We start from the raw sequence: 26,635 nt of genomic DNA on the forward strand, positions 1-26,635 counted from the left end.
AGATGATGTAGAAATCTCAATTTCGAAAAACTGACACTTATGACTATTTTTGTGGTTCAGGGTCACAAATAAGAACAGCATTAAAACTTTAGCATTACATTTTGTTGCATATACTGACCAGTCACAGGAAACACAGGAAATTACCTGTAAATGATACTATATTTAAAAAATAATTTAAATTCTGTTTATAGAAAGTCCATTTTTGACTTTGTATTTTCTCTTTTAGCTATACGTTAGTATGTATGCATTCCTATATTTTATGTGAATGTAAATAAAGGGGAAATTATCTGCTAGGGAAATGATGAGAAGAATAACTGCATTGTTACTGCATTAAACAGTAAACACTGCAAACCAGTGTGCTCATGATTAAGATAATACATTAAATAATATGGTAAGACACAATAATTTGCAATAACAAGCAGCAAGTTTTATACAGTAAAAAATTGGATCATAAAATGTACAAATGGCCTCACAGACTCTTACAGGAAGAAAAAGATGGATAGATCATATTATAAGAATTTTCTATAAATGATAAATTATTATATATGTTTTTAATACCCCTATATATTATTAATAAATTAAGATACAGCTAATATTATACCAGGGGCGTTTGCATTGTTCATGTTGATGGACCAATCACAGCCGTTTATGTATAGGCTAAGAAAGATATAATACATTTGCAGTCTCTGTGTTAACATGAGAAATGTAGAACATTCATTTGTGTGTCAAGCAGCATGACTTGCTTTTAACCAGATTTAAATAGTTACACTTATAAGGTTCGAAATTATTCAAAATGTAGCTCCCTCTGCTGAAAACTGGTAGTAACTGCATCGGTGCTGGTCCATACAAAGCTGCAAGGAATGTGAAGCTCATTCATTGTTGCCGCCTCATTAATAGGCTGCTCAGTCCACGGGATTTAAGTCTCAGCTTGAGTTGGAGTGCACTGCACACACTGCCGAAAAGTGCTGAAGATTTTGAGCCTGACTGGGATTTCAGTATCAAATGTTACTTTTTAAGCAAGGTAAGGTACCAACGTGAATTTTTAAAATCAGTTCGTTCTCTCGGGCTGGATCTGTTCATCTCAAATATTGCGGAAAAAGCGTGAGAACTGAATGAATATCATCAGGTGTAAGTAAGACTGTCATTACAGGTGCTTATAGCATCCTTAAAGGAAAAAACGACGATTTAGTTGAACCAACTTTTTTTTAAACAAAAACTAAAGTTTTGAATTTGTGCAAATCACGTGTTATCAAGAGATTAAACAGTGTTTAAGGGGGAAAAACACGTTTGATTCTGTTAAATATTTACTTGGATTTGGAAATGATTAAAAATTGGAAATTACAGGCTGTTGCAAGTTAAGAAATTTGTCACTGTGAGGTCGTGTTAAACTACATTTAATCTTACCAACGGTTTAATACCCTTGGGTTAAAAAATGACACAAACATTTCCACAATGTCACTGAACTGCAGATCAAGATCTGAGGTTGTGAATTACTTCTAGAATGGGTTGAAAGCTCTCCCAGTCAACAGGAGGATACTTAAATGCTTTAGTAAAGTAAGTGTGACATCAAAAACTAGATTATCTTTTTAGAGCTTGTGTATTTAGTCTATATGTGACCCTGGAGCACAAAACCAGTCTTAAGGGTCCATTTTTGAGAAATTGAGATTCTGAGAGTCTGAAAACTGACATATAAGCTTTTCATTGATGTATGGTTTGTTAGGATAGGACCTTTTGCCAAGATACTACTATTTGAAAATCTGGAATCAGGGTGAAAAAAGAAGATCAGTTTGTCCAAATTAAGTTCTTAGTAATGCATAGTACTAATCAAATACTACATTTTGATATATTTATGGTAGGAAATTTACCTAATATCCCAACGATTTTTACCATAAAAAATCGATCATTTTGACCCATACAATGTACTTTTGGCTATTGTTACAAATATACCCATGCTACTTAAGACTTTTTTTGTGGTCCTCGGTCACATACAAAATGAGCAAATGCTTGTGTATCACAGCAGTCTGAAGTCTAGTTCTATTTTAATGAACAAAAGTGAAATTCGAAATGATTTTAAATAGTTACTTTTTATTTCACAACATAGAAAAGTCACATGCACTGTGCTCAACAACAGCCTTGACTTGGCCGTTTGATTTATGTACAGGTTTTACATACAGTTTTGCATGTAAGCTGATTTTATTTTACTTTCTTTTTCGTTCTTAACCATATTACATTTTTTTCAAATGAACATTTCTTGAAATAAAAACATTCCTACACTTAATGCTTCAATAAAAGATGTACCTATATGTGTGATGAGTACAGTTGTCAACAGTGTGATTTTTGTTTTGAGGCACTTTTCATCAGGCAAAGTTTTGCTTTCTATGTATGAGCACAGTGAAAGCCTGATGAATGATGGTGTGGATTTGCCAAAGTTTTAATGCTATTGAAGTGCTTTTGTGTTTTCCTAAGTTCACAATGGCGGTGAAAATAATGACTGGTTTGTCTACATGCAAAACTGTTTTCTCTTTTTAATAACCCTATTGAAAATGTTATTATAGAGTATTTTGGAAGTCTTGTTATACCTGTCTGCACAGGGATAAAAAAAAACTTTTGGGTTGTGTCCTTAGGCTGCCTACTTAAATGGTTTTCCTTTTTTGTGCTCCTATTGCAAAACATTTGAATAGGAATATCACAAATGCATTAATAAAACATTTATCAAAACTGTTTCAAAAAAAATATCTACTGGCATTTGATAGTTAAGCTAAAAAAAATTTATTTAGAGTGTGTATCACTCATGTCGGTTGACCTTGTTAAAGCAGAACAGACATAACCAGTCAAATGTTTTTGTACAGTGAGATTTTTAATGTTTTTAAAGAAGTCTCATCTGCTCACCAAACCTGCATTTATTAGATTTAAAGTACAGCAACAATAAAAATAATACAAAATTTAGATTTTTTTAAAAATATTCAGAATAAGTGTTTTCTATTTGAATATATTTTAAAATGTAATTTATTCCTTTGATTTCAACGCTGAATTTTTAGCATCATTACTCCAGACATGTTTCTTCAGAAATCGTTCTAATATTCTGATTTGCTAATCAAAAAACATTCATTATTGTGTTGAAAACAGCTGAGCAGATTGTTTTTGATGAATAAAATGTTCAGAAGAACAGCATTTATCTAAAATAAAAATATTTTGTAACATCATAAATGTCTAAAAAAAAAAAAATTACTGACTCCAAGCTATTGAATGGTATAATGTTACAAAAGCTTTTTTATTTCAGATAAATGCTGATCTTTGGATCTTTCACTTAATCATATAATTTAAATAGTTTAAGTTCAAAATACACAGTTTAAATAGTAAATGGCACTTTTAAATGGTACTTTAAATAGTAAAAATATTTCAAAACTGTATAGTTTTTGCTGTACTTTAGATCAAATAAATGCAGGCATTGTGAGCAGAAGAGACTTCTTTGAAAACATTAAAAATCGTACAGCTCAAAAACTTTTGACTGGTAGTGTAATTCTTTTGTAATGCTATGGCTCTTTTTTTGAGATCAGGAAAATAGCTTCTTCTGCAAAATATGGATGTTAACACTTTATTTGGCTTAGTAGTCCTAGTTGATGTAATATTACTGTGGTCTATTAATGTATTTATAAATATATTTTATTGGTCCCCTTTGAATAAAAATGATTCATAGAGATTGGTTCATATGGAAGGAAAAGACCATTTGAAACAAATCCTACACTTAGGTCATAATGACAAAGGAGCTGTTGTATACTCTGAGATGGTGTGATGCAGAGAAAATGGCATCCTTAAATTTGTCCAGTGCATGATGACTTTTACACTGTTGGACATCCTGTTAAAGAAGCATGACGAATTAAGTGCAGCGCAGGTCATTTCATTTTAAATGTGAGCTGCTGTTGACAAAGTACTTGTTGTCTGACCTGAAATGGCGAGTTAAGTGACTTATTAAAAGTGCTGCCATACCTGTCTGCTGATCTAGAACGTCCATTAAACACTTGACAAGTCTTCTTTCTTCTCTGTCAAGTCTGAAGAACTCGTTTCGCCCGGGGTTTTTGTGAGCCGTGCCTCTGTAGGCAAAAATGTTCCTTAAAAAGAAACTCCTGTAAACAGCAATGGTTACAATGTGTGATCATGGTACTTTCAAATTTCAGACTGCTTGTCATGCTTTTACACACAAAGGTGTGTATCCTTCATACATGGTTTGCTCTCTTATGTAGACTTTTATCAGGAATTTCCTTGACCCTTATAGACTGATTCATTGCTTTGCTTTTCAGAGTCAAATCTGACAGTTCCCAAGTACTTGCACTGGGGATGTTTAGTTATGGTTGACATGACTTCACCCTCCACCACCAGCACAGGCTTTTTTACATTTACGCAGTAGTTGTGTTCGCCTGGATGACAGATGTAAGAGTGAATATTTTGAGTTTTATAATGAACATTTTATACTTTTGTGATATTTATGTAGTGAAGATTCAAATCAAGATCTTGTGATTAGAGTCAAGAACTGGTATTGTCAGCTGTCAGTATACAAAACAAAGAAATTGTACAAATTTTGTCCTTTATTGAGACTTTGTAGAAATTTGAGAAACCCTGATGGACATATTGTCACTTATGCTTAACAAAGCTGCATGTATTTGGTCCAATGTACAGTTGAAGTCAAAAGTTTTTGTACATCTTGCAGAATCTGCAAAATGTTAATTATTTTACCAAAATAATTCAATTCAATTCAATTCAATTCAAGTTTATTTGTATAGCGCTTTTCACAATACAAATCGTTGCAAAGCAGCTGTACAAAAAAAATGTAGGCTACTACAATATATTTAGTAGCTTATTAGTGGTGACTACTGTATGTTAAGTCGATGTACATATGGTATAAATATTAAAAACAGTAATGGTGTAATCAAAAACAGATGATGAACACTAATAGTAATGATTATGTGTTGCAATCAAACTTGTAGAAAAATTGTGTAGTGCTGTATGCTGTTTCAAGGCTGGCATCATCGGCGGTCCTCTTAGGGGTTGGCATCATCTCTTCTTCTGAATCCAAAAATAAGGAATGCAAAATGTTTTATTTAGTACTAAACTGAATAAGATGTTTCACATAAAAGACATTTACATATAGTCCACAAGAGAAAATAAAAGGTGAATTTATAAAAATGACCCCGTTCAAAAGTTTACATACACGTGATTCTTAATACTGTTTTTTTTTTTACCTGAACGATCCACAGATGTTTTTTTTTTAGTGATAGTTGTTCATCATGAGTCCCTTGCTTGTCCTGAACAGTTAAACTGCCTGTTGTTCTTCAGAAAAATCCTACAGGTCCCACAGATTCTTTGGTTTTTCACAATTTTTGTGTATTTGAACGCTTTTTAACAATGACTGTATGATTTTGAGATTCATCTTTTCACATTAAAGACAACTTAGGGAGTCATATGCAACTATTACAGAAGATTTAAACTCTCACTGATGCTTCAGAGGGAAACCCGATGCATTAAGAGCCAGGGGTGAAAACTTTTGAACAATGAAGATGTGTAAATTTGTCTTATTTTGCCAAAATATCATGTTTTTTTTTTTTTTTCATTTAGCCCTTCAGATGCTACAGAAGATACTTGCATTTTTCCCAGAAGACAAAATAAGTTACATTTACCCTGATCTTCAAAGAGTTTTCACCCTGGCTCTTAATGCATTGTGTTTCCTGCTGAAGGGTCGTTTTTATAAATTCAGCTATTATTTTTTCTTGTGGACTGTATGTAAACATCTTTTATGTGAAATATCGTTTTCAGGTCAGTACTAAATAAAAATAACATGCATTATGTATGGTCTCTCGTATTTTGGTAAAATAATTTACAAAACGTTTGATTTTAACTGTGTGAAATGTATTGCTGTGAAGCAAAGCTGAATTTTCAGCAGTCATTACTCCAGGCTCCTTTAAAAATCTTGCTAATATGATGATTTGATGTTTAAAAAAACATTTTTTATTATTATCAGTGTTGACAGCAATTGTGCTGATTGGCCTTAATTTATTTCTGTGGAAACTATAACCCCTTTTTTATGTATCTTTAAATTGAAAGTTTAAAAGAACATAATTTATTTGAAATTGAAATCTTATGTAACATTTATAAATGTCTATATACTGTGACTTTTAATGAATTCGATGCATCCTTGTTGGATAAAAGTATAAGTTTCTTTCAAAAATATGTCAACTGACGATAAACTTTATACGGAGCTGCGCACATGACATGCAAGGAAAAAAATGTGTGGCCGATTTATTAATTCATTCCTTATAATGAAGTAAAATGTACGCATGAAATAACAATTTGTCCTACTTCCTGTCCTCATTTTCATAAACCTGTTGGTGCTGTTAAGCTATGTTACAGTTTGATTGGGTTTTATTTTAGTTGGGAATGTAAGACACTTCCGATTCATTATCCGCTACAGGGAAATAACGAGAAGAATAACAGAAAAAGTACAGTAAATAGTAAAACTCTTTGCACTACAAACCATTGTGTTCATAATTAAGATAATAAATTAAAATAATATTGTAAGACACACAAATCTGCAATATCAAGCAGCAAAATGAACTGTTTTGTACAGCTGAAAAAAGCTGGAAGTGAAGGACTCCAGAAGCCAGACACATTAAATTTACAAGAGGCCAAGTGGCATGAATTAATGTACAATCCTTCTGCTTAAAAAGCAAGGAGAAGCATGCATTCAGCGAGTTTTATCCAGAGGTTAGATTTTTACATTTCTACACAAGCACATACATGTATTTTACTTATAGTTTGGCTCTGATCTGATTTCTTCTTCCTGTTGTGCTAACCACCTCCTTACAGACCTGCCTTTAGCACTTAAGACACTTATTGCTTAGACATGTTTATCTGATCATGTGTTTCACATCCACTGAACCTAGAAAACAAAAAATGCCTCCACAGGAAGAGTCTTCATAACATTGCAGATAACATTTCATGTTATGCACAACCTGTCAAAACAGGGGCGAAGCCTTTTACTTGCTCAGAATAATCTTTACTATCTCATGTCAATTGTTCACATAATTTACAGTAGGACACTCCTGTTACTGTGTTCCAGCTTCTGGCAACATTTGATTATAGTATATCGTTAAAACAGGTTATATTTTAATACATATTTATCATTTGCACAGCTGTAGCAGTTAACTTAAGTTGGGAAAAAACATTCCATCCTTTTATTCGAAATGAGTGATTGATATGAGATCTTTCCAACAGGTTGTCTTGTAGTTTTCTGCTTCAGGGCTTTTGAAAGCTTCGCCACTCCTTCATAATTAAATTTAACCTTTCTATACCTGCTGTGTCATGTGACTTGGAGCCTATATTTTTCTCACTCTCGCACTAATTCAGTTACTTTTACCTAACTAAGCCAGGCATTGTGAGCTGAGTTCTGTTTTGAGTTAAAGAACAGGTTTCCTTGCATAACCACCATCTTGTATTCTCTTTCCTCCTACTCAGTTTCAGGTGTAAAGCAGTGAGTCATTGCATACTAAACACCTGCACCGGTATAAATGAGGTAACCTCACTACATCCCGGACAAGACCCCCAATTATCTGCATACATTCATCTGGAATCATCTGGTGTGGAAACGCAATGATCTCGATTTTCCGAACCTCCCTCAGAGGAATCTACAGTTGTCATTGCAGCAGTCAACATAGAAGACAAAATGTGAGATTTTATTCTTTACACTGCATTTTTGAGTCATAGTTGTGACCCTGGACCACAAAACCAGTCTTAAGCAGCAATAGCCAAAAATACATTGTATGGGTCAATATGATACATTTTTCTTTTATGCCAAAAATCATTAGGATATTAGGTAAAGATCATGTACCAAGAAGTAAATTTAGTAAATATCCTACCAGAAATATAAGTTAAGTTTTGATTAGTAATATGCATTGCTAAGAACTTCATTTGCACAAATTTAAAGGCAATTTTCTCAATATTTAGATTTTTTTTTGTACCCTCAGATTCCAGATTTTTAAATAAACACTGCAAAAATGATTTTCTTGCTTACATTTTTTGTCTTGTTTTCAGCCAAAATGTCAAAAAAATCTTAAATCAAGAAGGATTTTTAGACAAGTCAGAACAAACAAGTCAAAATTAAGTGCGTTTTCGCTTGAAACAAGCAAAATGATCTTCTGTTTGAAGATTGGCAGATTATTTTGCTTGTTCTAAGCAAAAACTCACTTAATTTTGACTTGTTTTTTCTGACTTGTCTAGAAAATCCTTCTTTATTTAAGAATTTGTAGACATTTTGGCTGGAAACAAGCCAAAAAAAAATCTAAGTAAGAAAATATTTTTTTTTCAGCGTAGTTGTATCTTGGCCAAATATTGCCCTATCCTAACAAACCATATCAATGGAAAGCTTATTTATTCAGCTGATGCTCAACAAATTGACCCTTATGACTGGTTTTGTGTTTTGCACATCAATGATGCACCCGTTATCTCTTTTGTAGACACCGTTTTCACTTTTTAATACTCAGTTAAGACAGGCGGAATAGTTTACCATGTCTAATAAATGCAGAACAGAAATCAAAGAAAATTGTTGTTATTGAATGCCTCCTTAATGAACAATTATCATGTAAATGATTTTTCCTTTTTAAGTGAGTACAAAGCTGTGAAGACTGATGATCATGACAGGCAGAAAAGTATGTTAATTAGTAGCCCGGATACAAAAGCAAGGCTTTCAGTTCTTTTGATTTGTGTCAAAAACAATTACTGCTGCATTCAGAGATTTCGAAAACCCTGTGTGGGATGGAGTTGTAATAATCAGCTAGCATAATAACCACTCGCTTTAGAGATTGGCCCCAATTTTGAATATGGGATCAGTAGGCGAAACTCAACGTGAGAAGACGATGGCTGTGCGCCAATGCCCCCCCAGGCTCTCATTTGTGGCTAACCTGTGACTTTAAAGCATCACACGCACACAGGTGGAGCATTGAGGGAAAGTTCTGAATAAACTTTTCTTTCTTTTTAGTGCTGACGCATTTGTTAGCGTCAGTAAATAGCACAAAGAGAAGAGCTTTATGCCTTACATAAAAAGATAAGATGTTTGATGTGTGCATTCTTCCTTTGTTTGTATATAGGGGGCTTGCTGCTGGTTCTCCTTTCTGTCATTTGTGTCCATACTTGCCCTGAGTTGGATGTACGTTTGTTTTATTGCCTTCAATGACCATGATGATGTAAACGGGTGAGCACATAAACACAATTACACATGTGCTAATAACAGTCGAAGCAAAATTTATTCAGACACCTTCAGTATTTCTCACATGATCACAGTTTATTCACTAAAATATGCTATTCTAACTTACATAAATGAACTATAGTGTCTTGCACCCACTAGTAATAAATAGCAAAATTATATCTGGTGTTTGATTAATTTTTGGTTTGACTGTATATTACCACATTTTAAATCCACTGGCCCAGTGTTTCAAAGTTTACATGTAATACCTGGTTGTCATTCAGCCCTATTGCTTTATTTTCCTCCTGCAGGGAAGTCTTCAAAACATTAAAAAAATGGTTGAACTGGTACATGATAGTGATGATCGTTTCTGCTGTGCTGGCCACATACTGCCTCCTCCTACTGGTAAGAAGAGAGAGTGTGATCCAAATTGCTCAGCTGGTAGCATTTGTAAATAATGGTTATACCAATGAGAACATCCTTTGTTTATTTCAGGTATTTGGATTGCTACATTTAGCAATCAGAGAGCCCTTGAATTTACACTGGCTTCATAAGGTACGCTTTACCCTTTCAGCTTGTTTTGTTGTTTGAAAGTCTTATTTTTGCTATTTCTTAAATGCCTTTTATGTATAGATTCAGGGGCGGACTTAGTGATTTGGGGGCCCTAAGAAAAATATTAGGTATGAGGCCCCAACACAATAACTATGTGCACTTATTTATATGCATTTATATACAGTCAAGCCCGAAATTATTCACACACTGACGTGCCACTGGTCTCTTATATTCACGTTGTTTGGAAGCTTGTGCAATGATGTAGTTTCCACATCTATAGACTGAATAGGGTTTTCTCGACTTGTTTCAGTGTTGTTGTTGCTTAGCAACAGAATGGACACGATGTTGTCAGGGTTTGACAAAAGGAGGGTGGGACGTGATTGGTGCTCTGGGTGGTGACTGAAGGCGGTGACTGAGTAGATCGGACGTCACATTTTTACAGAAGTCACAGCGGCTCCTGAAAAGGAAAAGCTACTTTAAGCAGGCTGTGTGCAGTTTACTGTGGATTGACTGTTTTGAAACTCATATGGTAGTTACATAGCTCCTAGACCTCAGTTATCATGAAAAAAGCCAGGAAATTTCGATTTTGACAATATGGGACCTTTAAAGTAACTTTTATTCCATCAGCAAGTTTTTTTTTTTTTGACCGGAAATGACACAGGCTTTTCCCAAAAGATGTAAAGAGGCGTCATTGTGGAAAAAAAATATTTCTCAGCTTTTATTTACATTTGAACAAAAAGTGGCATGTCCAAAATTATTCATACCCTTTGCAAACTGTCACAGTCTATGGGAAAATCCAAAGTTCTATACCATTCCAAATAGTCCAAGCTGTTCTAAAGCATCCTAATTACCCTGGTTCATTGGGAACAGCTGTTTTAATCAACTCAACAGGTAAAAAACAGAAGCTCTCTGCTGTTGGTTTGTGAACAGTCATGGCTAAGATAAAGGAGCTCAATGAGAACCTGCGGCTGCGCATTGTGGCTGCTCACAAGTCAGGAAAGGGCTATAAGACCATATCTAAATGTTTTGAAGCTCCAGTGGCAACAGTGCAAAGTATTATTAAAAAATACATTCCGCACTGTGAAAAATCTCAAAGGACATGGTCGGAAGCAAAAAGTGAAACCTGTGCTGGCCAGGAGGATAGTGAGCGAGGTAAATTCAAGGATCACCACCAAGGCCATCCTGAGGAATCTGGGCTCTGCTGATGGCAACATCTCAAGGCAGACAGTCCAATGGACACTGCACACCGCTGGGTTTCATGGACGCAAACCAAGGAGGACACCACTTCTCCAGATAAGGCACACAAAAGCTCGCTTGGCCTTTTCAAATGCTCATCTGGACAAAGAAGAAGACTTCTGGTCTTCTGTTTTATGGTCAGATGAAACAAAAATTGAATTGTTTGGCCACAATGATGTAGCCTTCATATGGCGTAAAAAAAGGAGAAGCCTTCAACCCTAAGAACACCCCACTGTCAAACATAGTGGTGGGAACATAATATTTTGGGGGTGTTTTCAGCCGGTGGACCAGGGAACCTAATCACAGCTAATGGCACCATGAAAAAGGAGCAATACATCAAAATTCTCAACAACAACATCAGGCAGTCTGCAGAGAAACTTGGCCTTGGCCACTAGTGGACATTTCAGCTCGACAACGACCCAAAACACAGCAAAAGTGGTGAAGAAATGGTTAGCAGACAAAAACATTAATGTGTTGCAGTGGCCCAGCCAGAGTCCTGCTTTAAATCCAATTGAGTATCTGTGGAGGGAGCTAAAGATCAGGGTGATGGCAAAGAGACCCTCCAACCTGAAAGAGTCGGAGCTCATCGCTAAAGATGAAATGGGCAAAAATACCAGTGGAGACATGCACAAAGCTGGTCAGCAATTATAGGAAGCGTTTGATTGCTGTAATTGCCAATAAAGGCTTTTCTATTGATTATTGAGAAGGGTATGAATAATTTTGGACATGCCACTTTTTGTTTAAATGTAAATGAAAGATGAGTAATATATTTTTCCACAATGATGCCTCTTGTACATCATCTTATTATCTTTTATCTTTACACTTTCTTATATTGAGAGTATTCCTGAGCTAGCAGAACTCTGCAAACTCGGCATTTTGAGTGGTGAGTGGATTCTAACTTAAACGCTTCTGGTCATTGCGTTCAAGAAATTAACAGATATGTCTATGATGGGTTACATTGTTCAACGCAGCAAATATGTTTCACCAGAATCAGATGGGGCCCTCACTTATTGTTTAAGTCCACCCTTGTATTGATTACTATATGAATAGGTATTCTTGTACCAGACACAGGCTATCCATCTTTGTTTTGAAACTATGATATCCAAAAAGAGTGAACCATGTTTTAATATTTTCATATACAATTTTATATTTTTGTACTCATTTTTACCACAGTGAAAGTTTTGCCCCAATACATTTATTTAAAAAAATATATTGTTAAAGGTTTAGTTCACCCAAAAATGAAAATTCTGTCATTAATTATTCACCCTCATGTTGTTCCAAACCCATAAGACTGAAAGGTGAGGACAGTGGCTGCATCCAAAACCTAGGCAGCTGACTTGTTGCCTCACTGCCTTATCCGACAATGACTTTGCAGGCAGTATTTGCGCATGAAGGCACCTCACAAAACTGATTTCAGACATGCTTCTGAGGCAGTGTAACGATTTAATGATCTACAACAAAACAGATTGAGCTTTGGTGATAACTAAGCGTATATCTAATTACTATAATACAGATTTCTCACTAGAAATAAAAAAATTGGTCAGAAATATACAGTACAATTACTGACCACCAAATGCAACCTGGAGACGCCATCTTTAGTTTTTTTAACTAACCTTCACGGAATGGAACACAGGATTGTGGGATATCTGAGGCAGTGAAGGATGCATCTACGCTGCCTTCAATAATCGACCAGATGAAGGCATTTTAGGAGGCAGTGAAGCTAACATTGGATTTGAATGTGTTTGATGCCTTCCTACCTTGAAATGTGTCAAATTATTCTCTGGGCTTCATAAAATTAAGGTTGAACTATTGATGTCACATGGACTTTTTTTAACAAATGTCCTTACTGCCTTTCTGGGCCTTAAACATACTGTAGTAGTCGTATTGCTGTCTAAACAGGGTCAAAAAGTTGTGTTTCAAAGATGCACGAAGATCTTACATGTTTGGAACGACATGAGGGTGTGTAATTAATGACATCGTTTTCATTTTTTCACTTTTAATTTTTTTCATAAAAGCTGAGAGCTTTAAAAATACCTGGTTGAGGAAACAATCTTGTATTAGTTACCTTTAAAACTTTGGTAACAACTGATATCATTGTTAGTCGTAGTGCATAAAGGAAGTTCACAGGAGGTCAATGATCTCTGTATGTTAACGATTCTCTGTTCTCTATTCAGGGTTTTTTGTTTTTGGGTCTCCTCTATGTTACTTTGGGCACAGCTGGATTTTGTATAAAATGGAAAGAGGAGTGGCAAACCGTCTATATGTCGTTTCAGGTAAGAATCCGAAACCAGCCTTCAACCATTCGTCATTTCAGTACTGGTACATTGTCAGTCTTTTATGTCTTTGCAGCTGGTTCTCATTGTATTTCCTGTTAGCTTCTCTAGTCTAAATGGCAGTGTGATATTTTACACCAATAGCAAGTATATCCCTCAGGATAATGTTATATTATACTGTATTTATCACAGAACTGTCACTCAGGTGTCCATATCTCTAGTTACACAACTATTGTTGTATTAAATTCCCCTCTTTGGTTTCTCGTAGGCCACAGCTCCTTTCCTGCAGCTGGGTGCTGTAGTGGCTTTGACCTTGATCAGCTGGCTGGTTTTCCAGAGTTATCATACAGCTGTAACAGCTGGTCAGTGCCTCCAAAACTGCTTATAATACCTTAAAGTTGAATATTTTCTGACTGCATATTATCTTGCTTTTTACATTGCTGTTCATAAAATAGATACAAATTCCATATTGTGATGTACAGTTGAGGCCAAAAGTTTTCACCCCTCTTTCAGATTCTTCAAAATGTTATTTTACAAAATGCATGTTATTGCTTATTTAGTACTGACCTGAATAAGATATTTTACATAAAAGATGTTTACATATTCCACAAGAGAAAGTCCACAAGAGAAAATAATAGACCCTGTTTAAAAGTTGACATCTCCTTGATTCTTAATATTGTGTTGTTACCTGAATGATCCAAAGATTTTTTTTTTTGTCCTGAACAGTTAAACTGCCTGTTGTTCTTCAGAAAAATCCTTCAATTCCCACAAATTTGTTGGTTTTCCAGCATTTTTGTGTGTTTGAACCCTTTCAACAATGACTGTATGAATCTGAGATCCATGTTTTCACACTGAGGACAATTGAGGGACTCATATGCAACTTTTACAGAGGATTCAAACGCTCACTGATGCTTCAGGAGGGAAAACCATGCATTAAGAGCCGAGGGGATCAGGGTAAATTTAACTTATTTTGTCTTCTGGAAAACATGCAAGTATCTTCTGTAGCCTCTGAAGGGCAGTATACGATATTTAGGCAAAATAAGAAAAATGTACACATCTCCATTCTGTTCAGAAGTTTTCACCCCTAGCTCTTAATGCATCATTTTTCCTTCTATGGCATCAGTGAGCATTTGAACCTTCTGTAATAATTGCATATGAGTCCCTCAGTTGTCCTCAGTGTGAAAAGATGGATCTTCAAATAGACAAAAATGCTGGAAAACCAACACATTTGTGGGAACTGAAGGATTTTTCTGAAGAACAGCAGGCAGTTTAACTGTTCAGGACAAATGGACTCTTGAACAACTATCACTAAACAAAAAAAAAAAAACAGCTGTGGTCATTCAGATAAGAACAAAGTATTAAGAACCAAGGGGATGTAAACTTTTGAACGAGGTCTATTATTTTCTCTTGAGGACTATGTGTAAACTTCTTTTATGTGAAATATCTTGTTCAGGTCAGTACTAAATAAAAAATAACATGCATTTTGTATGATTCCTGTTATTTTGGTAAAATAATTAACATTTTCAGCAGATTCTGAAAGTGCCATGTAATCTTTTGACCTCAACTGTATATATGAGTGAAACTGATTTTTAAATGAGAAAAATAGCAGAGTGGTACTTGATTTTGTTCATCAAGAAATCATCAGATCACAATGAATGTTTTTGACTGAGAATGTACTTTAGTTAGCACTAGTGATGCCTTTAATAATGCTTTATTTTCAAAATTATGTCAGTATTTGTTTCTGAATATTTATGTGTATGTTTTTGTCTGTGTAGCTTGTAAGGTTTTTATAATGATGACCTTCCTGGTAGTGTCCGCTGCTGTGTTCCTGTGTCCACTTGCAATCTGCTCTCCATGTATTACCAAAAATCTTCCCCCAAAACCAGCCCTCGTCGGACATCGTGGTGCTCCGATGGTAAGTGATAACGCTTCAGTTGTAACCTTCATTAAAACATTCCTTTCTTTTGTTAAAACATGTTTACACTGGTGTGCCTGTCAAAATCTTGTTCTTGCTGTTTGTTCATATAATCGCTGAACTGCGTGAGGATTTTAACATTATTTTATGAATAAATTTGACATGCCACAGGATGAATCATCTGCTGTAGTTTTTGAATCCGTTTAGGATTATGACGATTATGGCAGCGTTCCCAGGTTATAAGCTATCAACTTGGGGGAATGTAATTTATTACCATGTCAATCTGTTGGAACATTTTTCAAGCATTAGCAATTTATAGACACAATAATCACAGTGAAAACATTTACAGTCATTGCAAAATATGTAGTCCCCATCCAGAAATATCATTTGAATAGCTGGCTATGTACAATTCATAGACAACCTGTTAAATTCCACTGGTGGGGAAGGTGGAGGAGGTGTTTTGACATCTGAAGCACTGTAGGTTTGATCTCTCTGAGCTCACCAGGAGACTGGAAGTTAACTGTGAATAAAAACAGAGGCGTGTGAAGAACACAGATGCTACAGCTTTTGAATTTTGTTTAAACAGGTCATGGAAACCTGAATATATTATTGTAGTAAAATAATGGTCTCTGGCTTAAAAAAGTTTGTCCTTGTGGTAGCAAGCCTAGAACATATAAGTCATCATATGATGAAAGTGAAATCACAAATTTTAATTTATGTTGTATATACTATATGCTACATATATAATATGTAACATATATATTTAATTATGAATTTAGCTGGCTCCAGAGAACACCATTATGTCATTTAGGAAGAGTATGGAGTGTGGCGTGGTGGCATTTGAAACAGATGTGCAACTCAGGTAACAGATTATTCTTTTATATATATATATATATATATATATATATATACACACACACACACACACACACACACACACACACACACACACACACACACAGTTGAGGTCAAAAGTTTACATACTAAAAAGATATCATACAAACTACATGTTATTTTTTAGTACTGACCTGAATAAGATATTTCACATAAAAGATGTTTACATATAGTCCACAAAAGAAAATAATAGATGAATTAATGAAAATGACCCAGTTCAAAAACATATGCTTGATTCTTAATACTGTGTTGTTACCTGAATGATCCACAACTGTTTTTTTTTTGTTTGTTTAGTGATTGTGTTGTTTCATGAGTCTCTTTTTTGTCCTGAACAGTTAAACTGCCTCCTGTTCTTCAGAAAAATCCCACAAATTCTTTGGTTTTACAGCATTTTTTCCAACAATGACTGTATGATTTTGAGATCCATCTTTTCACACTGAGGACAACTGAGGGACTAATATGCAACTATTACAGAAGGTTCAAACGCTCACTGATGATTCAGAAGGAAACACGATGCATTAAAAGCTGGGGGTTGAAAACTTTGTGAATTTGAAGATCAGGGTAAATTTAACTCTTCATTTTTTTCTTCTTCTGGGAAACATGTAAGTATCTTCTGTAGCTTCTGAAGGGAAGTACTAAATAAGAAAAAATATGATATTTAGGCAAAATATGAAAAATGTACACCCCTTAATTCTGTTTAAACGTTTACACCCCTATATCTTAATGCAGTGTGTTTCTCAAAATGTTCAAATCATACAGTCATTGTCGGAAAATGGCTTTGGAATTTTTATAAAGTCAGGTTATTAATCTTGTTCAGGTCAGTACTAAACAGTACTTTTTGTATGATCCCTCTTATTTTGGTTAAATAATCAACATTTTGCAGATTCTACAAGGTGTATGTAAACTTTTGACCTCAAATATATATATATATGTATATGTGTATATATATATATATATATATATATATATATACATATATACATATACATATATATATATATATATATATATATGTATATGTATATATATATATATATATATATGTATATGTATATATGTATATATATATATATATATATATATATATATATATGTATATGTATTTGTTTATGTGTATGTGTTTGTGTGTGTGTTCAACCTCGTCTAACTTTTTTTCAGTAAGGACATGAAGCCTTTTCTTATGCATGACAGTAAACCAAACTTCCTGCTGCGAACAACTGATGTGAAGGAGAAATTTCCAGGTCGAGATGGTGACATGCACACTAACTTCACTTTGCAAGAGTTACAGACTTTAAATGCAGGCGAATGGTTTTTAAGGGTGAGGACAAAGAATTGTTTTTTTTTTTTTGGATTTTATCTGTAGTTATTTTCTGTATTTTATTTAATTTAAGCTTTCCATTATATATAGCTTATATATAGTTCTGCACATTTGACAGTAATTGCTGTTATGCAACAGTAGAATAGAAATAGAAATGTAAAACACTTATTTTTACAGTTTATTACACAATTATATTATATTATATCATTTATTTAAATAAGCTTTCCATTGATGTATGGTTTGTTAGGATAGGACAATATTAGACCGAGATAAAAATCTGTAATCTGAGGATGCAAAAAATGAAAATATATTGAAAATCACTTTTAAAGTTGTCCAAATGAAGTTCTTAGCAATGCATATTACTAATCAAAAATTAAGTTTTGATATATTAATGGAAGGGAATTTACTAAATATCTTCATGGAGCATGAACTTAATATTCTAATGATTTTTGGCATAAAAGGAAAATTGATCATTTTGACCCATATTATTGACCAGTGTTTTTGGCTATTGCTACAAATATACTGGTCCAGTGCCCTCCACTAATATTGGCACTCTTGGTAAATATGGGCAAATGTGGATGTGAAAATAAATCTGCATCATTTATCATTTTGATCTTTCATTCAAAAAATTCACAAAATTCGAACCTGTCATTAAAGTAAAACAATAGAAACTGGGGGGGAAATCTCATTATGAAAAAATTGTTTTTCTCTAGTTCAAGTTGGGCACTATTATTGGCACCCAATTATTGCAACGTCCTTTTCCCAAGTTTTCTCCAACAATGTCTAATGAGTTTGAAGAACACCTGACAAGAGATCAGAGACCAATCCTTCATACAGAATCTCTCTAGATTCTCCAGAATCTCTCTCTTCCCAGCTGTTGGTGCTTCTTCTCTTCAGTTTCTATACAGGGTTCTGGTCAGGGAAATGTGACGGCCATGGTAGAAGCTTCATTCTGTCCTCAGTGACACATTTTTGTGTTGATTTTGATGTTTGTTTTGGATCATCGTCCAGGTGGAAGATGCAACCACGGCCCATTCTAAGAATTCCAACAGAGGCGGTCAGGTTTTGATTTTTCATCTGCTGGTATTTGATAGAATCCATGAAGCCATGCATCTAAACAAGATGTCCAAAATAGGCTCACAACATTAAAGACCCAGCAGTATTTTTAACCGTGGACATGGGGTACTTTTTTATCCCTGTCCGCACCAAAACCATGCCAAAAGCTAATTTTTAGTCTCATCTGACCATAGAAGCCAGTCCTGTTCGAAGTTTCAGTCGTGTCTGACAACTGAATATGCTGGAGTTTGTTTTTGGATGAGCCCAGAGGATTTCTCTTGAAACCTTCTGGAACAACATGTGATGATGTAGGGGCTGTTTGATCATTTTGTTTTAGGTTTTCTGACCCCAAGATTCAACAATTCTCTGCAATTCTCCAGCTGTGATCCTTGTAGAGTCTTTGGCCACTCAAATTCTCCTCCTTATCGTGCATGTCCTCTTTCAGACAGATTTGTAACATCTTTAGTTGATTGGAATGTCTTAATTATTACCCTGATGGATTGAAATGGGGATGTTCAATGCTTTAGCTCTTTTTTTTTTTTACAGCCACTTTCTATTTTGTGAAGGTCAACAAACTTGTTCTGCATATCAGAACTATGTTCTTTGGTTTTACTCCTTGTGATGGATGATTAAGGGAATTTGGCCTTTGTGTTCCTCATATTTATAATCCTGTGCAACAGGAAGTCATGGCTGGACAATTTCATGCTCCTATTCACCCTGATGCACTAAAAAATGTAAATACGAATAGGAAAATACTTCAGAGATATTTTATTCAGAGGAATTTCTAGGGGTGCCAATAAGTGTAGTCAACATGCATTAGAGAAAACCATTTATTTCATAATGTGAGTTTGCCCCACTTTCAGTTTTACCTCAATGAAAGGTTAGAATTGTGTACATTTTTTTAAATGAAAGATCAAAAATATAAACAATGCAGATTTATTTTCACATCCACCTTTGCTCATATTTACCAAGGGTGCCAATATTAGTGGAGGGCACTATACTATATTATATTATATTATATTATATTATATTATATTATATTATATTATATTATATTATATTATATTATATTATATTATATTATATTATATTATATTATATTATATTATATTATTAAAGATCTGTTGTAAAGACAGCTTTTGTAGTTGCATTTGAATGCAAACTCTAGCAAACATCTTACTTTTTTTTCTGACAGGCAGCATGAGAGGGAGTATCTGTTGATTAGACCAAACAACCTTGAACTAAATCCAGCTTGCAGCTTTATTCAGTATGAGCAGATATTGAGCAGAAAACAAAAAATTCTTTCACTTTGCATTTGATGTTCTGTGTTAGTTCTGTGTTAGCAGCAGTGTGACGTCAAAATGACAGATTTGCTGAAATGAGATCTTTTAAATTTCAAACACAGACAAATCAATTTCACTCAGTCTCATCGCTGTCAAAAGAAGAGAAGATGGAGGCTAACAACCAGACAGTACCATCTCTTTCAGAGCTTTTAGTCATGGCCAAAATGCATAATGTCTCCCTCATATTTGACCTAAAAAATGAGAAAAACTCGACAGGATTCAACAACAGTGACTCCTACCACACTACTGAAACGATCCAAAAATCAGGCATATCACCAGACAAGGTAATATTATCATATGCAGTAGGTCCAAAAGTAATTGTTCTTTAAAGTTTTTTCTTTGTTTTAAATGTCATATTAATAAAACATTAGTTTTCTTCTAGAAGTGTTATTTTAGTATTGTTTATATACAGTGATAGTATTTATAGTAGTTTTTTTATTATTATTTATTTCAGGTTAGGTTTAGTACTTTTAGTTTATAAATGGGCAACATTTCAAATGTTTTGTTTTTGTTTAATGTTGCAATGTTTTGCACCGTTAAATGTTCTTTCAATATTGTGTATCACTTTCAGATATGGTGGCTGCCTCCAGAATATAGACACGACGTCAGAAACGTTGCACCAGGGTTCAGGCAGGTGTATAATAGTGCAGACGACATGAATGCGGATGGTGGAAGCTTTCTGAACGTGAAATATAGTGCATTGAGTGCTCATGAAATAAGGTAAGTGTTGGAGGATTGGTGCGGCTTATCTGACATGCAGAGACATGATGCTGCTGTCATTAATGTTGGTATGATCTCTCAGCCTTAGGGAACGTTCTCACAGGGTTTATTTTCTTGCAAAGATGTGAGAAATGCTGTGAAAAATGATGATTTGTAACTTAAACTTAATAATGTATCTTCTAATGATTATAGTAGAAGGAATGCTGAGTTAGCAAAATTCAACACATGATTGATGAAACCTTTTCTAGACACTATTGTGTCCGGTTGGGTGCACCTGTCATTTTATAATTTTACCTGACGGTAAAGATGATGTATGATTAAAATTAAGCAAGAAAAGCTTGACTGATGAATTAGAGTGCGTGTTATAACGATCCTGCCACTCCTGTCTATTGTGCAGAAAAAAACGGCTTGTTGCGACCTGTCTAAAGGTCGCTGATACGGAGCCAAAGACATGTACACAGAAGAATATTTTGACATTTTTTTTTATTTTTATTTCACTGGACAGTGAGTTCCGGAAAAATAATGTGTCCGTGAATCTGTGGGTTGTGAATGAACGCTGGCTCTTCTCATTACTGTGGTGCTCCGGGGCCAGTTCAGTGACCACCAATGCCTGCCACATCCTCAAAAACATGTCTAAGCCTGACTGGCATCTGGTAAAACTCAGTCTATCTTTTCACCTATCACTTTCTTTTCTGCCATAAAAGAAAAGTTGTTTTTTCATTATAATTCACATGGGCCTGTCTGAATATGTAACTCCTCTGGAATCCTTTGTGTTTGTGTATCTCTTTGCATGTAACAATGAAAGGAGCCTAACATCTACATGGGAATTTGGATTTCGGTTGATGTGATAGCATTGCTGTTGATGTGTGGTCTGTTTTTTTGGCAAAGGTAAGCAAAGAAACTCGGCGCAAACAGTATATAATGCTGTTTTTTGTGGTGATTTTAATGGATAGATTCTAAACCGTTTATCTGTATTTTATAATTACTATATATATGTGACCCTGGACCACAAAACCAGTCTTAAGTCGCTGGGGTATATTTGTAGCAATAGCCAAAAATACATTGTATGGGTCAAAATTATTGATTTTTCTTTTATGTCAAAAATCATTAGGAAATTAAGTAAAGATCATGTTCCATGAAGATTTTTTGTAAAATTCCTACTGTAAACCTATCAAAATGTAATTTTTGATTAGTAATATGCATTGCTAAGAACTTAATTTGGACAACTTTAAAGGTGATTTTCTCAGTATTTTGATTTTTTGCACCCTTAGATTTCAGATTTCCAAATAGATGTATCTCGGCCAAATATCGTCCTATCCTACCAAACTATACATCAATAGAAAGCTTATTTATTGAGCTTTCATATGATGTATATATCTCAGTTTTGTAAAATTTAACCTTATGACTGGTTTTGTGGTCCAGGGTCACATATATATATATACAATATATTATTGTTGTGTATTATAAATTGTAATGTTGATTAAATTACATGTTTGTGGGGACAATATACACTACCAGTCAAAAGTTTTTGAACAGTAAGATTTTAATGTTTTTTTTTATTTTAAAGATGCTCACCAAGCCTGCATTTATTTGATCCAAAGGACAGCAAAACAGTGCAATTATGAAATATTTCTATTTTTTAAAATAACGGTTGTCTATTTGAATATATTTTAAAATGCAAAAGCTATATTTTCTGCATCATTACTTCAGTGTCACATGATCCTTCAGAAATCGTTCTAATATGCGGATTTACTGTTCAAGATTTGTTATTATTATTATTATTTAAAACAGCTGAGTACATTTTTGATGTATAGAAAGATCCAAAGATCAGCATTTATCTGAAATAAAAAGATTTTATAACATTATACATTATATACATTATACATAAAAAGCTTGGAGTCAGTATAATTTCTTTTTTTTTTTTTGGGAAAGAAGTTATAGAAATTAGTACTTTTATTTTGCAAGGATGCTTTAAATTGATCAAAAGTGAGAATAAAGACATTTATAATGTTACAAAAGATTTCTATTTTAGATAAATGCTGTTCTTCTGAATTTTCAGTTTATCAAAGAAACCTGAAAAAAATTACTGTTTTCAGCATAATAATAATAATAATAAAATAATAATAAATATTTTAAGCAGCACAGTCAGAATATTAAAATGATTTCTGAAGGATCATGCGACTGGAGTAATGATGCTAAAATTTCAGCTTTGATTACAGGAATAAATTACATTTTAAAATATATTTAAATAAAAAAGTTATTATTAAAAATATTTCAAACTTTACTGCTTTTTCTGTACTTTAGATCAAATAAATTCAAATAAAAAAACTTTAAAAAACTTAAATTTATTTTTAATATGAATATACAATTCTAAAGTTTATCCAACTTTGTTTCCCAAGAACTGAAATGTTCATCACGCATAATGTCAAAATTCAATCATTACCAACCAGACAATATCCAGTCAAACTCAAATTGTTGATCATGGGTATGAACAGTTATTTATTTCAGACTTGGAGATGAAATCTACTCTGAATGAATAAAAAAAAACAAAAAAAACAGTCAAAACTGCCACTAATTGAAAAGTCACTCAAATATGTTATGATTATAATGGACATTTTCTCTTCGTTTGTGAATAGGAGGAGAAGACATGTTTTTCATCAAAATAAATACGAGAGAAATGTCCCTCTGCTTCCTCGCTGAATGATTCCTCACTTGACATGAGAGGGCACTTCCTTGCTTCACTTTTTGAAGGACTGTATGTGGGCATCGTAATAAAATCACGTCATATTATATGCATTACAGTAAATTCACATATTTTTGATATGATTTTTGATATTGTTTAATATGAGAATTTATATATTTGACATCATTTCCTCATTAGAGCAGCATATTGTGCAGTGCTGCCACCCCTTGACTGTGTTATGTCAGACATTTGTTTTGCAGCACCAGAAGTGTAACTTTTCATCATGACAGTTGCTTTACTTATGTGACACTTTGTGAGACATTTTTGTAGAAAAGACTTCAAAATGTTGGACGCACTTTTTAAAAGGGTTTCTAACTACTATGTACTTCATTTAATTTAATAATTTGATGCAATGCACATATTGTGTTTTTGTAGTTATATCTACTGTACTGACCTTACTTCTTAACCCACCTGTAAACCTAAGCTTAGCACCAAACCTGTCCCGAACCTTAACCGTATCCAGTGTCAGTAGCAGAAAAAGTGTTTTGCAATACAACACAAGCACAATAAGTACATTTTGGTACATAGTAGTCAAAGACACCTATTGTTTATGTGACCAAAATGTTTATATAGATATGTCAAAAAAATGTTATTGCTGTTTTTTTTGTTGGTAAATGGGCATTGAAGAAAAATTTTTGTTTGTACATATGAAAAGGTATAGAATCAAGGAGGACATAAGACATAAGAATAAGGCTAGATGTAAGAATAGACTGGTATAGGGTTCAATATTTAGATGTTACCACAAAACTGAATGTTTGGCCTTTTGACCCGCTTTGATTCTATGGGAGGCATTTTTCATTTGTTGTACAGTTTGGATACCTGTGATTAATTATGTTTTACAGTTTAACATAAATGCGAATATAAAGATTTATTATATATTTTTAGTTTTTTTACAACTTCTACCATCTTTTAAATAACCACTAAGGAGATTTTAGATGTTGTTTTGCTTCTTAAAGTGCCTGTTTGTACCAATTATGCCATCCACATATTCAGGACTGGAGGAACCAAACTTAGTATTTTAAGAATCAGCCACTGAAAATCCCATATTGACTGAACCATAACTTTGTTTAAACGATTAACTTTGTCCACATTGATTAAATAATAAAACATTATTGTTATTGATATTACATTTGGTTCCTGCAGTCCTAAATATATGGATGGTATAACAGGTACACTACTAATTCAAAAGTTTTTGAACAGTAAGATTTTTATTGTTTAAATTTAGTATATTCTGCTCACCAAGCCTGTATTTATTTGATCCAAAGTACAGCAAAAAAAAAGTAAATTTATTCCTGTGATCAAAGCTAAGCTTTTCAGCATCATTACTCCAGTCTTCAGTGTCACATGATCCTTCAGAATTCATTCTAATATGCTGATTTGCTGTTCAAGAAACATTTATTAATAATTATTATTAATAAATTATTTTCATCTTCAACATAATAATAATGATATTAAATGTTTTTTTTTTGAGCAGCAAATCAGAATATTAGAATGATTTCTAAAGGATCATGTGACTGGAGTAATGATGCTACAAATTAATTGAAACCACATTTTAAAATACATTCAAACAGAAAGCAGTTATTTTAAATTGTAAAAAAAAATATGTTTTTGCTGTGGTTTGGATCAAATAAATGCAGGTTTGTTGAGTAGAAGAGACTTATTTAAAAAAAAATATTAAAAATCTTACTGTTCAAAAACTTTTGACTGCATAAACATCTAAAGTCTTCCTAATGGTAATTTAGAGACTGTTAAAGTTAATAATACCTATTTTGTTTATATTAACCATTAACTATTATCTGTTTAAGTTGTGTTCATTTGGTTTAAAATAGACATTTCCATCTTTTCCGTTTGTCGCATCCCTCTAAAAACTATTCTTTTAACACTGTGCCAACAAACCACACAACTCGAGCCACAAGTCCACAATGTAACTATTAATGATTTTATTTAATTGTTTTTTTATAAGGACATATTTTGTGACAGTAAATGTGAGATTTTCATCAAATTATTTACAAAATTGACAAGCTAACATTGCACTGCTTTACCACAGGCTACATTTATACTTTCTTTTTTTAATGTGAATTCCTTGTATAGCTACAAATGAGAAAAGCTGTTGTTGTTTCGTAATTAAATGTGTTTATTTGTATAATGAAATGTAATAAAGCAAGTTTCAATTGAAGTAACCACAAATATTCTACATCATCTTTCTGAACAAGCTTCGTGTCACCAAGCAACGCATAGACTAAACGCAGGTCTGGATCAGCATGTGGGTGGAGCGGAGCGACAGAAGCGATGATACCCTCAGCATTCTATGACCAAATCCACTCCGGTGTTTCCATTTGTCCAAAGGGTTCATAGGACGACACCGACTTCAAAACATTGAGTGTTTTTTTTATTTTTTTTAACCTAATCACGCTACTTAATACCATGTTTTTCCTTCATTCTAATACAGTTCTTAGTGATAATAAAGGCCAGTTGGCTTTTACAACTCACCTTTCGAGGCAGATTCACCTTTTATCCAGTAGGTGGCAGGCGACACTTCCGAATAATAATTTCCATTGGTAAACTTGCATCACCCCTTTCTGGCAAACAGGGTAATATCTTTTCCGATAGACTAAAGAAATCGACTTCAGGTATATTTATTATGATGATTTGTAACCCATTTTCCCACTTTTTCTTTGCTAGCCACCAGTTCATCTATCACATATGATTAGCATTCTCCGTAATGCAATAAAGCTCTATGTTTTCCCTCATAAGACAAGCTCATTAAAAAACTGTTATCTACAATTTACATGTGGATGAAGGATGAGTAAGACCCCGTTACTGCAGACCGCCCTCGAGTTTCACTTGCTTCCCCTCAAAACTTCCCAAAGCTGGAGCCAAAAGCAGATAACGGGAAGCCGCGGCGCTTTGCACTCTCATTACTTTCACAACAAGCATCTGCTGCCAACTGGAGTAACTTCTATTCCCGTCTTTAATACTAGAACTTCCCAAAAGAAGCGATATCGCCACTGTTGTGAAGAAACTAACGTTACGGGAGAACTTTTAAAAGTCCAGTCGGAGTAACGTTAACTGGAAAGTGACAGCTGACCCGAAAAGGATTTTAAATTTTGTTATTATTTATTTGGAGAACTAGTCGAAAGGTTTTAACTGGATTTACAGGACCGGTCTTCACATCATGGTACATAAGTATGGTAAGTTCCGTTAAAACAGTCAACTTCAGTCGTTATAAGAAGACTGTCTTATAATCACGATTGTTTTTAATACTTTTGAACGGTTTCTCAGTTTCGATATGTGTATTTTCAAATAGGATTTTTTTTAAAACCCCATGGGAAACGGGAAGCATTAGTCTGAAGTGA

General features: G+C 33.9%; 2 protein-coding genes across 2 annotated transcripts in view; both read left to right on the plus strand.

Annotated features, from left to right (window-relative positions):
• Positions 1–897: 897 nt before the first annotated feature.
• On the plus strand, positions 898–25,455 carry gdpd2 (glycerophosphodiester phosphodiesterase domain containing 2). The gene is made up of 15 exons (XM_073820639.1): positions 898–1,021; positions 7,507–7,716; positions 9,135–9,238; positions 9,541–9,634; positions 9,725–9,784; positions 13,192–13,290; positions 13,559–13,652; positions 15,066–15,205; positions 15,985–16,067; positions 17,258–17,417; positions 19,879–20,100; positions 20,388–20,536; positions 21,042–21,189; positions 21,342–21,424; positions 23,173–25,455. Exons 2-15 carry the CDS (start codon positions 7,642–7,644, stop codon positions 23,234–23,236), a joined length of 1,575 nt encoding a protein of 524 aa, XP_073676740.1. The 5' UTR covers positions 898–1,021; positions 7,507–7,641; the 3' UTR covers positions 23,237–25,455.
• A 703-nt stretch (positions 25,456–26,158) lies between these two features.
• Positions 26,159–26,635, plus strand: part of dlg3 (discs, large homolog 3 (Drosophila)) — a 161,196-nt gene continuing 160,719 nt past the window's right edge. Inside the window, exon 1 of the mRNA XM_073820520.1 lies at positions 26,159–26,470. Coding sequence (XP_073676621.1) covers positions 26,455–26,470 — 16 coding nt within the window. The 5' untranslated portion in view covers positions 26,159–26,454. The remainder of the gene's footprint in view (positions 26,471–26,635) is intronic.

The sequence above is a fragment of the Garra rufa genome, chromosome 16 (assembly GCF_049309525.1).
Source record: "Garra rufa chromosome 16, GarRuf1.0, whole genome shotgun sequence".
In the NCBI taxonomy this organism is placed as follows: domain Eukaryota; kingdom Metazoa; phylum Chordata; class Actinopteri; order Cypriniformes; family Cyprinidae; genus Garra; species Garra rufa.

What these genes read in the sequence shown, in the direction of transcription:
- gdpd2 (XM_073820639.1), top strand. Translation starts at nt 7,642, where the DNA reads ATGATCTCGATTTTCCGAACCTCCCTCAGAGGAATCTACAGTTGTCAT. An exon ending in ATTTACACTGGCTTCATAAG is followed by an intron (nt 9,785 to 13,191) that starts GTACGCTTTACC and finishes TTCTCTATTCAG; the next exon opens with GGTTTTTTGTTTTTGGGTCT. An exon ending in GAAACAGATGTGCAACTCAG is followed by an intron (nt 16,068 to 17,257) that starts GTAACAGATTAT and finishes ACTTTTTTTCAG; the next exon opens with TAAGGACATGAAGCCTTTTC.